Source organism: Agelaius tricolor, unplaced genomic scaffold, assembly GCF_023055355.1.
Source record: "Agelaius tricolor isolate 1412-34295 unplaced genomic scaffold, bAgeTri1.0.p SCAF_13, whole genome shotgun sequence".
NCBI classification, from domain to species: domain Eukaryota; kingdom Metazoa; phylum Chordata; class Aves; order Passeriformes; family Icteridae; genus Agelaius; species Agelaius tricolor.
In genome coordinates this window covers 14,298,463-14,310,519 of record NW_027269273.1, presented here as the reverse complement: position 1 = coordinate 14,310,519, position 12,057 = coordinate 14,298,463, and the positions used below count along the sequence as shown (strand labels likewise).

At 36.8% G+C, this 12,057-nt stretch overlaps 1 protein-coding gene across 4 annotated transcripts in view; it reads right to left on the bottom strand.

Moving 5' to 3' along the window:
* The window catches only part of DLG5 (discs large MAGUK scaffold protein 5), a 97,093-nt gene that overhangs the window by 9,940 nt on the left and 75,096 nt on the right, over nt 1-12,057 (bottom strand). Inside the window, exons 17-26 of one of the 4 annotated variants that reach the window (XM_071438802.1) lie at nt 11,562-11,700; nt 9,654-9,801; nt 9,031-9,152; nt 7,883-7,972; nt 6,497-6,665; nt 3,420-3,497; nt 2,612-2,774; nt 1,599-1,732; nt 859-1,023; nt 302-485 (exon numbers count right to left, since the gene is read on the bottom strand). In XM_071438802.1, coding sequence (XP_071294903.1) covers nt 302-485; nt 859-1,023; nt 1,599-1,732; nt 2,612-2,774; nt 3,420-3,497; nt 6,497-6,665; nt 7,883-7,972; nt 9,031-9,152; nt 9,654-9,801; nt 11,562-11,700 — 1,392 coding nt within the window. The remainder of the gene's footprint in view (nt 1-301; nt 486-858; nt 1,024-1,598; nt 1,733-2,611; nt 2,775-3,419; nt 3,498-6,496; nt 6,666-7,882; nt 7,973-9,030; nt 9,153-9,653; nt 9,802-11,561; nt 11,701-12,057) is intronic. The other 3 variants (XM_071438803.1, XM_071438804.1, XM_071438806.1) reach the window with 3 other exon arrangements.

Below are 12,057 nucleotides of genomic sequence, written 5' to 3'. Positions count from 1 at the left end.
AAGCTTCCCATTTGGATGAAGGGAGCAGTCAGTAATTACAGGTAGACATATGTGAGTCCTTCCAGCTTCAGGGCATCCTGTGCTATCAACAGTGATAGTTCTCCAGGCTCACATCATCCAGCTCATGTGCTGCAGCCAAAACTCAAGTTTGCTTTCTGACCATTCCTACCTGGGTTTTGGGGCAGGAACCCCACACTCACAGAACATTCCTCACTGTGGGACAGCACAGCACTTGGCACCTCCCTCTTTATGCCATCCCAGCCATTAGTCAGTACACTGTAGACATTTCTGAAGTGCTTACCTCAAGTATCATGTCACCCAAAACTAGTCCATCAGGTCCTTTTGCTGGGCTGTCATCATCTACATCTGAGACAAATATTCCATACAGGTTTCCACCGCATATCTGGATCCCAAGATCAACTTGGGATTTTTTAACAACAACAATTCTAGGTTCAGGGGTCCTTTTGTTTGTGTCCACAGGGCCCCTTTTGACAGAAAGAAATAACACCTGTACTAGAATTGAAAAATTTGCCATGCATAAAATCAACTTGCCATCTGAAGAATGTATATTTTTAGAAATATTACTTGGAATAGGTCACCTGCAGACAGAGTCTTCAACAAACAGCACCTTTCTAACAAAACCAATCTTGCAGAAAGCTTTCTTCATTCCTTGCAGACCCCATGTGTCAGAAACAGTCTGAAAACATGTACATTTCTATCCTGGGGTCCACTTAACTTTTCTGCTGACTTATTTCAACCAGACACAGCATTCACAAAGTACACCTCCTGATTTAATACCGTTCATATCCCAATCATGACCATTTATTTTGCTTTAAGACAAAAGTTTCCCTTCTCTACCTTAAGGAATTCCGGGGACTTGTGGTTGGAGTGGTTTGTTTGGATGGGGGTGTCATTGTCCCTTCGTCCTGCTCACTCACAGTGTCGATCACGGAATGATTGTCAGGCGTTGCAGCTCCGCTGCCTTGGGGGGTGGAATGATTACTCACAGGCTCCAAGCGAGAACTAAGACAGGTAAAACAACAAAAGAGAAGACTGGTGGGTTAATGCCAAATATTTTCCACTCAAAATTTTTAATTTGGCTGTAAGTCAATTTTAGAGTAACAGAGATAAAACCCAAACCCTATAACTCAAATGGGCATGCCAAAAAGCATATGTTCACCATAAGTCTATGAGAAAGACAAAGCTCTGTTTTGAAGTGCAGTCATGCATCAAAATAGGACGGGTAATTTCACCAGGTCATTAATTCTCTAATTAATATTGGAAATTCCGATTTTGGAAAAAAAAAAGTAAAAAATACTTGAAGTATTAAAGTTTCATAATCCTAGGAAGAAGTCATCTTGGATTTTATGTTAGTATATTTAGGGATTATGCCCAAATAGAAGAGAAAATATATTTTGATGCATCCAGCATTCTTCTTTTGACAAACATGCATTCACACATCCTTTTTCAAAGCAATCACACTTACCAGCACACGTGTGCTCACATTTGCAAACATTTTAAGTGTACAGAAGTTAGCTATCAGCTAAATAATTGTGTGGACAGGAGAGCTGTGTTTTTCCAGGTCTAGCCAGCCTTACCTTGACCGTGAGTGATTGCCAAGCTGATACATGTGTGGGTTATACTGAGCCAGAATAGTGATGGTGTCACACTGCTGCCCAATGATTAGTCGAGCTTGTTGCTCTGTAGCGTTTCTCAAATTAATTCCATTAAACTATGGGAAAATTGCACAAACCAGAATGTCAAGTTTGCAAATGGAAACCAGCAAGCTCATTCTTTCAGTGTCCTAATTAGTGTAATGTCTAAATGCTCCCTTACTCCCACTGGAGAAAACAGGAGAATGAAAATGTTGCTATACAGTGATTTCTAGGGTTTACTCCTTGGAAGGAATCATCATAATTTTCAAGTATTTTGTAATCTGACAAGGAGTTTAACAATACTTTCACTCTTAAAAGACATATATATTCTGAGCTGTGCTATGATTTGATACAAATTGGTTCAGATCACCAATATGAGTAAATTCAGAATTTCAAGAAATTCAGATCTATTCAAGTCTATTTTAGTATCAGAAACACACTGTGCAACAGAAGGTACTTTAACACGATGTTACACTTACAAAGCAGTTCTGTACTTTACAAAAGGCTACTCCATGTGTTTATCTAACACAGTATGCAGAAACATCATTGAGCCTCAAAAATAATTGTTAACCAGGTATCTTAGCTAAGAATATGGCACAGCAACAACAACATGAACCTTGGTAAAAGCCAGCTGCTTGAAAATGTGCTCCCCTTACCAGGCAGAGTATGGGATTGGGACTGAAGTTTAAGATTAAGTATGAAAACTAACTAGCTTAAAATTTAATTACATCTATATAAGACAAGATGAAGATATACCATGAAAAGACATTATTTTTATGATAAACCCTGAAAACGTCACAACAATCACGATTATGAACTATTACAATAGAGTGTACCCTTTGCTACATCTCACAGTGCACAAAGTTTCACAACATAGTTGTTTTGGGGAAGGCAGATACGGCTGCAGTCATACAAGCTGATTTACTAAACCTTAGCAATAGGAAGCAAACAATTACCTCCAGTAACTGATCACCATATTCAAGGCCAGCTTGATGGGCAATGCTCCCACCTGTTACTTTAGAAACAAATATTCCACCATTTTCTCCGCTCACAATGGAAATCCCGAGTGGCTCAGAACCCTTCTGCACTTTAACATGGCGTGGCTCTTCCATGTAGGGCCTTTTAAAAAGAAATTTAAAACTCAGTTGGAAAAAATTGCACTTGAACCACCACAATACCAAAGTTACATGCAACACTTATTCCTGTCTGAACTTTAATAATAAAACAGCTTTGAATAGTTACTTAAAAAGCCCCATTAATTAAATGCATTCCTTTATCACCATGCAATGTACAGTGGAGAAGTAAGTGTACACCAGGTACATGACTGCTCCAAAAATGATGGTAAATATGAATTATAAATAGAATGGTCATGAAGTTGATAGGAAAGAAGCTTCCAGATGCATATTATATGAAAGTAATTGAACCACTGTATATAATATGTCATTGTAAAACCATATTCCAGAAGGGTATGTTACAAATACAAATGCTGGGAGTCTTCATTGCCAGTGAAAATAAACATAATGAATAGTAAGGTGGTAAACCAAAGGACAACAAAGCACAAATATAGTATTTCATATTTGTATGCTGGGAAACACAAATTAGTAATGAAAATTAAGCAGTTGCAAACTCAAGCCATTAGGACAGCAGTTTGCATGGTAGCATTACAATTACCATGCAAATTCTCCTCAGGGCAATTATCCAAACGTAAAAAAAGCACAAAGTGCGCAATACTGCTCGAGAAGGACAACCTTAGATCAGGCCAACCTCAAACTCCTTAGTGATGAGAACCTAGGCCTAGGAGCCACAGGGATTCTCAGAAAAGACCTATTACGGAACAGATATCTGAAAGATGCAGAAGATTTGAGAAGACAAGAACACTTAGAACAAGACAAACAGAAGTGAGACACTTGTAAGTATAACAAGCAAAAGGCTTATACAAAAGAATACCCTGATACATTCCCCTTTCCTACCCCCATATTTGGGATGTATCCACCAGTACAAAAGAGGCTGATCCATCCATGATGTGCGTAAACCAACAGTAGCCTTCTAAAAAGCCGTGGTTTTCACTATTATACTACTTTAAAATGTCTACACAGCAAGAAGCACCACCAGGCATTAACAGTTGAGGTCAGCGCAAATGAAATAGCTCAGGCACCAGGTGTGGTTGCATTTTTTATTTTAATACCACTATACTGCATTTGACATGCATTAATTTGAATGTTTTCTTTCCTAGCATTTCATTTTGCCATATGGATGTTAGCTAAATTGTGCCAACTGCTTAAACTATTTTATTGTGCTTTTCAGAAACCAGAAGAGTTAACTGCACTTCACTCACTACCACCAAAATGAGCGAGGCTGAGAACGGGTATTTTTGGGAAAAGGAGGATTTGGGGCTGGGGACAGAGGGAAGGGGACATTGTTTCATAACTATGCATATTGCCAGTCTTTGAAGGGATCGTTTTGGTAGCCTTCTGCAGCAGAGGCACAATAGTTTGCCAGCTTATTAATGCATGTGAGATAAAAACTAGTGGCTGCTGACACGAATGCAAGTCTGGAATTCAGCCATCTCACATCACCATTAGAGGTAATGCCCAAGGCAATTGCTTACCCAGTTAGTGAACTTATTACTGATGCTCACATTTTTTGCATGTAACCTAAATAACTAAATTCTGATAACTTGCAGAAAACTGATCGTTTTTTCACTCACTTAAGAGCGCGTAAGCAATATTATATGAAGTTTCTTCCTGTCACAAAATTTACCAAGGTCTATTTCTGCATTAAAAACTAAAACTGCATCTTTTGGAGCTTTGTTTATTGTACCTTTCTGCTTTTTCATCTACCACACACATTTTTAACTTGTTTCGGATTGGAGTAAGAAGTAATCAAACCTATACAAATGTATCTGAGAATTCTAGTAAGAACAGAATGACAGATAATTATGCCTGTACAGCAAAGCACTAAGAAAGTAAAAAAGGATAACATTAAAAAGGTGTTTTATTTGATAAGCAGTTTTATCAAAATCAAGGGAAGCACTTCTCTATAATATTCAGACTGCATGCCAGAATCACTAGACACAGAGTAGAGGAGAAAAGTCCTTATTGATGAGATCTTTTAATTTTAATTTAAATTAAAATCAACGGAACAAATAGAAACATTGAATTTTTAAAAAATCTATTTAATTATTAATTTTATCTGGGGAAAGGCCAAATGAATTATTTGTATTTTGTGGGAAACCGAATGCTTATACAACACCCCAAAATTTAAAAATTTCTTAGGATAGATTTAAGTAGCTACTTTCCTAAACTGAGAACTGTTTAATAGTTTGTTTTGCTTTAAAAACTCACCACCAAACCTTAGAATTATACTCTTTTTAGAAAATCAATTCAGACTATGGTTCACACATAAGCACAGCAAGAGCAATGGGGCTGGAACCTGGATGTACTTCAATAATAAGATCAACAATAACAAAAATTGTTATTTCCCAGAGTCCAGAACATGTATCTTGTGCTCAAAGACACAGAGATACAGACTGCCAAAACCCCAGCTTGTTCAGCTGAACACTCACATCATTAGTCATGGGAAAGAGAAAAGACACTAGGAATTTGCAAGTGACAATCAGAGAAACATTTATACGAGAACAGAAGTTGAGTACATGTAGTACAAGTGTCACACTGAAGTAAGAATGTAAATTCACAAAAACATCTTTACGTTTCCTTTCAAATAATACTGTTTATGTATACAAGACATTCTATAAATGCCACAGTAACTTAGTCACAAATTCTTCAAACAAGACAAAAGTTTCATGTAACATTTTATGAACAACTTTTTATTACCATCAGAAAAGTTAAAATACAGAATATCCTCACAATATTATCATTCACATTTTTATGATCAGTGTTTTTACATAAATTAAGCATACAAAAGGGTCTTGAAGTTGACAGAAATCTCATCTATTTCAACACATCAGAGCTCTTTTACACTGCCAGAATGGCATTTAGCTGCCTTACAGGAAATAAAAGTCTGATTCAAATTTGTGTCTTACTGTTCTATGCTTTGAATTTGTGTAAACCTTTTCATATATTCAGTCTAGCCAGATCAGGATAAAATGAAAACAGATGTCCAAGACTGATACTATAAGCAATGTATCTTTGAAATATTCATTGTGAGATATAAGGTCATTAAACACAAAGCACATGTTTTTAAGAAAGCTGTCATGTTAGATTCCAATTCTGCAAGCACATACACATATACTGAATGCTATTACTAGCAGTGGTCCAGATACAGCCAAAGGGATCAGTCAGAGCAGTGAAATTGCATCTGTATATGTTCTGTACTGTTTGCAGTAAAACTGCATCTGTACTGTTCTTCAACAGTTACGTGCTCACTTTTTCACGTTATCTGGCTATATGGAAACAAGGCACAGTGGTTGGAGCACATATTCTGCCATGCTAAGGCACTTGATATTTAGCTATCAGATGTTACTAGGTCTTAATTTTGTTTAGATTTCTAGAGTATAGAACAAAGCTATCATAAATAAGCATGTGAAGTAGTTGAACTGAAAGGGTATATTCAAATTTAAACAGCTCTTACTCGGTGTTACCATTGGTCTAACATGGAAGAAACAAAACCTTTATGAAATCACCTATTCTTAAAATCCACAAAAAGATCTCTTACATACTTTCTAAAGAAAAAAACATTCAATAACAGGACCTGAGATGCACTTCTGCATCTCCACGTTTTTCATTTAAATTAAATGTTCACATTCCTTCAGACTAATAAACAAACACACAAAATTTCCTCAGACACATTGGTATCATAAACAAAAAATGTGGGAGCCTTACCTATCTTTTCTACGTTCTCCGACAGATACGGGGCTAATGGAAATCCTAGGTAATGTAGAAAGGGAGTTCTGAGACTGGCTGCTGGTGAAGGAGGACGTTTCCAAGTTAAGAGGTGACTGGGGAGGAGTTATCAAGCTGGGACTGCTACATTCTGAGTGTGACAAGGAGCCTAGGAAGAGGCAACAGTTGAGTGTTAGTGTCCTGCATCTGTCCTAGCTGGCAGATCTACCCAGACACAGTGAAAGACACCACACACATCCGAGACAAGAAAGAGGAGTGACTGTTCACTATTTATTAGTCATGTAAGGGGCTTAGGAAGACCAGGGAACTCATCTCAGACAGTGCAAACTCACTGTCCTTAATGACTCTGTGTTAAACCTGTCCTCTCCAAGTGCAAACAACTACTGCCATTTTCAACAGGAGACAAGCTCACAGACAAGCTACTCCATGAGCATGTCTGAAAAGGATTTTAAAGAAAAATAAAAGACAGGAAAGAAGTAAAACAAAAATCTAATCTGTAGGTTTCTTTTCAAATAAAATATTTATGTGCAGCAATTCCCTTTACATAGGAGGTACATTATGTGACACCTGAAAAAGATAACAGAAGTCAAGCATACATCCTACAGAGAGACAGGACAGCTCTGAAATGTCAAACAAGCTTGACATGACTTAGATTGCATCTTGACCCTGGCTGTAGCCTTCCTAAGTAATCCATAGAATAAGTGCCCTGACAGTTTGCTCCCTTTGAAAAGTTACAGAAAATAAACCTCGAATTATTAATCACAAATGAAAGCTATTTTTCAGAAATCTCTTGGCTCAGTTAGGGAAAGCACTGCACACAATACATTAAGGCTGCAGAACATTTGAGCAATGATGGTAGCAAAGAGCTGCTGATTGCTGTCAGCAAACTCCTGATTCTACAGCACTCCAACCACTTCTTGTCTTTAAACATCTTCCACTAGGCAATTTTGAGTGAAGTACTGAAATATTTTCACTGCATTTCAAAGTATAATTTACAATCAGTGATACAACAGTAAGCAAATCATACATTTAAAGAAACAAAAAAAAAAAAGCATGTCAGCTCACTGTTAAAATTTTCAAGGCATCATTCTAGAAGAAACAACAACTACAAAACATTCAGCAATGCTTACTCTTACATCTGTCGGCACTTTTACTCAGTGTGCCAGTACTAAAGTCAACCATCAGAAAAAACAACTTCCACTACAAAGTTTCTTTTCTTTTTTAACATTTCTCTGGCAAAACGCAGATTTTGTAACCTTAATAAAATTGTCCTACTTAGACTGTGGCACAACCTGATTTAACAACTGCAAGGTTTGTTTTGGTTATGATGAAAAGAGTATCATTAAAATTACTAAAATAATTCACCTCTGTCAGAGCCCATCATGGACCTTGGATATCTTGGTGTTAAAGGGATCTTAATTCGTTCTGTTCTGTACTGCAAGTTACTCGAAGAACCTATTTTCAAAACAAGGAAAAATTAAAAGGACAAAAGTAAAAGCAACTACAATTAACAAAAAAGTACATTTAGATTGTACTTCTTCAATAAGCATTAAAGTGACCTCTAAATGATCAAGGCAAAAGCTTTGATGATTACCCTCATAAATGTGAATATCACAATTATAGCAAATTGTCTTGATTACACAGTCAGTATGAACAGAACACAATGCAGGTACACAGTATATACGCACTGTACATTCTTGTATGAAAAGATATTTTTAGCATTTTCCTACCAAATTAAACTTTACTCCAAGTCCAAGCAAGAACCTAACACCTCTGTTCACTAAGAATCCATGGGACTTTGCAAAGGGCATTTAAAGTACTTTGATTGCATTCTGCTTGGATGAATACAACATCACTGATACTGGTTACAAATTGTTACACCCCTTTTTGCTGTGCTCATAAATCCACCATGCTCTACTCAATATTTGATGGAACACAGGAACACAAACACATTTAAAACCCCCAGTTATTACATAATTAAAAATTTAAATAAATGTAAAATATTAAAATTCCACTGCTATAAAGCATGCATTTGCTTCCATTTGCTTCAGTATCATTAAGCTAGGCATAACAAAATATTTACATGTCCATCAACTAGACATAAGTATACTTTATTTTCCAAGAGTACAATTTACATTTAGCTATTAGTCATCTTTGACTTTTTGTTCAAGGGGCTTTCTCCTTTCCTTCTCACCAGCTCATTGAGCCTCAGCCTTTGGCCCTGTGTCCCAACTCTCTAAGAATACTTTTAAAGAGTAACAGGCATGGAAAGGAGAATCCCTCACACACAGGGACCATTTCAAAGAGACTGTCAAGAACAAATTAAACACAGCAACTTCCAGTGAACACCTTTAGTCATAAACCCACAAGAAATGAAGCAAAGGAACACCGTAAGCCTTTAGGCTTTGCCAACCATGACAATCCCATAATGTGGGTACTTAAGGAGTTTTCCATTTATCATTTTCTCCAGTACACAGGAATCCCACAGAAAATAAATCAGAAAAGCTGGTTACCAAGTCTGGCACTAGATGGCAATGAATTTGAGCCATGAGATGCTCTTGTACGTGAATTTTCAGAGTAGTCATTGGAGTGTTTATGACTTAGGTCCAAACTCAGGCGACCCTGATGCTGGGAACTACATCAAAAGAGAAGCAGAATAGGGCAACAGTTAGAACTGGGCAAAGAACCTCAGCAAACAGAAACTGGCCAACAAAAAATTTTGGTTAGCCTATGTACTGAGTAAAATAAATGCTTCTTTTGTTTCCACTTCCACATTGTCCCATCATTTTATGAATTACTGGAAGCCAGAAGAAAAATAGCCTTGAAGTACTATAAAGCAGAAGAAAGCTTTGTTTGTTTTGGCAGTGACAAGAAAAAAAAATTAGAAATTAGTTAATTAAAAAAATTAATTTATTTGTCAGTATCAGTCAGTGGGGCAGAGGAAAACCTAATCCATCAGTCACTGAAAGACATGAAAGCAACTGGCACATCATTTATATGCCATAATGGTTTTGAGAGCACTGGATCAAAATAACACACAACAGCAGCATGTTTCACTCCGCACTCTACCAAACTGCTAGAAGCAATTTTACCCTAACAAAAACAAAATTTTAGGGAGACATAAATTTTAAAACACCTGGGATGCAGATGCTGATGACATATTTGGCTGGCAACTGATGGGCAATTGCTGGTGTGAACTCTATGGCTCCAGGCAGTATAGATTGGATTTCTCATGACAGCAGTCACTGCAGGACACGGTGCTAAGCTTCTTGGTACTGTCCCTGCTTCAATGATAGAAGCATATTCTTATCAACATTATTAGCATATAAAGCCCAGATTTAAAATATACCTTAATATTTTATAAATTACATATTTTAACATTTACATGTATGATAAATAAAAATATTAGTATACAAATACATTATCAAACACCATATGACACCTTTTTGATAATACATGCATGTTTAAAATCTTCTTTATAATTCTGTAATAAGTCAGTAATAAAGTGGATTATATTACCAAAAATGAAGCCATTCACAGAATATGATTTTAATATGTGCTAGTAAATAAAAGATTTTCTGTCTTCAAGTAGAGAAATTTTTTAACGAGGAATAGAAATTCAGAATTTAGTCATCCAACCAGCATGCAAGATTTTATTTGGCACTTGAACTGACTGCAGCTATAGTTTTTCTGGTTCCTCTCTTTTGTTGCCTCAAAGAGTCCCACTTCTATCGTAACTTTAAAATCTAATATTTATTTCTGAAATTTATTACTCAAGCTGCTTTAAGTATATTCATCCTTCAGTACTAAACAGAAATCTAACTTGAAATTTCCTCTTAAATGAGTTGGTAGCATAGAACACAGTAGCAAAAATTTCAAGACATAGACTCATATAGTCTAAAATTGTCTACAGTAAGTTTGACTTGACTCAGTTATTGTGCAAAAGTATCATGCTAAGATAAAAGTTAACTACAAGGTTAAACATAATACTTTTAATACTATTGCTACTGCAATTAAGAGACAAAGTGAGAGAAGAGTAAAAGAAATCAAAGAAGAGCAAAAGCTTCTTGGCCTGAGCTACTCTTGAGCATGTGTTTTCAACTGATTGGGGCACCATTGCTTGAAGCTGTCCATTGTTCCAGATACACAGATTATTACCTTCATGTTCTCCAGTAAGAATAAAATCTTCCAGAACTTAGAGGAGTTTGGGGCTTCACAAGAAGAGAGGATAAACCCCTAAAAATCATTATCACTGGATTGGAAATTTAATATACAACTGCTGAAAACTGAAACCTAAAACTAGATAATAAAGACTGAGCAATCTATCTAAAAACACATTTACCAAATGCTTTTTGACTTTACAAATTAACTAGCATACAATATCTTAATTACCTCCTTAAGCACTCCATTTAGTCAGTGCCAATTCAAAACCTGCTAACATGAACTTCAACACCAAAATCTGCTCTATCAACTGAGACAAGATGCTGTTGACTGTTATACTGGAATATATTGAGCTTCTTGTGAGTCCCCTTTTCAGTATCTTAATATCTCAAACACTCTCACATTTAACCTTTCACTTCAATTAAGATCACAGCCAATGTGGGCACTCAACATTAGATACCCCAAATGCTTCCAACAGGTAGAACATAATATGTTTCATTGCCTGAATATCAGATTTTTTCCTTGGAAGAATTTCAGAAATAAAGCAGCTAAACCCTGGGATACCTTCATTTACTTTGAAAAATACTGAAAATCTTACTTTTCCTCCTAAAGGATGGGGCTACACCTTGTCCTGCACTAATGTATTGAGAAATCCTCTGCACAGAAACTGCTGAAACACAGATCCTTCAGCCAGAGGTTGCTCAGCTTCCTTAGTGATTCTTCTTTACCATCCAAAAGCTGAGCACACCATGTTCAGACCACGGAAACAGGTTTGGTAGGTCGTGCTTCTTCTGTACTCAACAGGACTAATCCCCAGTATTGTCCAATGTGGACAAATGCCTTGGGGCATTCCTAGAAAGCAGTCTGGAGTTGTGCCACTCACCTGCTGACATGCTGCCAGGGTATAAGGCAGCAGGCACAAAGCCATCGCTGTGCCTAGCAGAACGTTTGGGGGAATATGGAGCCCACTCCTGTAGCTCTGGAGACAGATGCTCCTCACTAGCTGGAGCATATTTCTGCACCTACAAGAACACAGAAATTTGATTACAGCAAGTTAGAGATTCAAAAGAGTAAAACAGCTAAACTGTGGGACTGTAAGCAACATCAAACCTTCAAGTATCAGCTCCAGAATGTGCTACCACAGTGCTTCTTAGATATTTGTCTTTCAATGATGTCCTTCTATCCATTTTTCCTCCATCCTACTTTGTTACTATTTTTTATTATTTTCTAATCTTCTTTGGCCAATATTTGCAATTTAACTGATACCTTTTACATCAATGAAACACCCAGCATACCATTACATTTCTCCACTTTCACAGGATATTTCAGCTGCTATTGTCACAAGTGTTTGCTACAGAAAATCTGGCTAATAAGCCAGA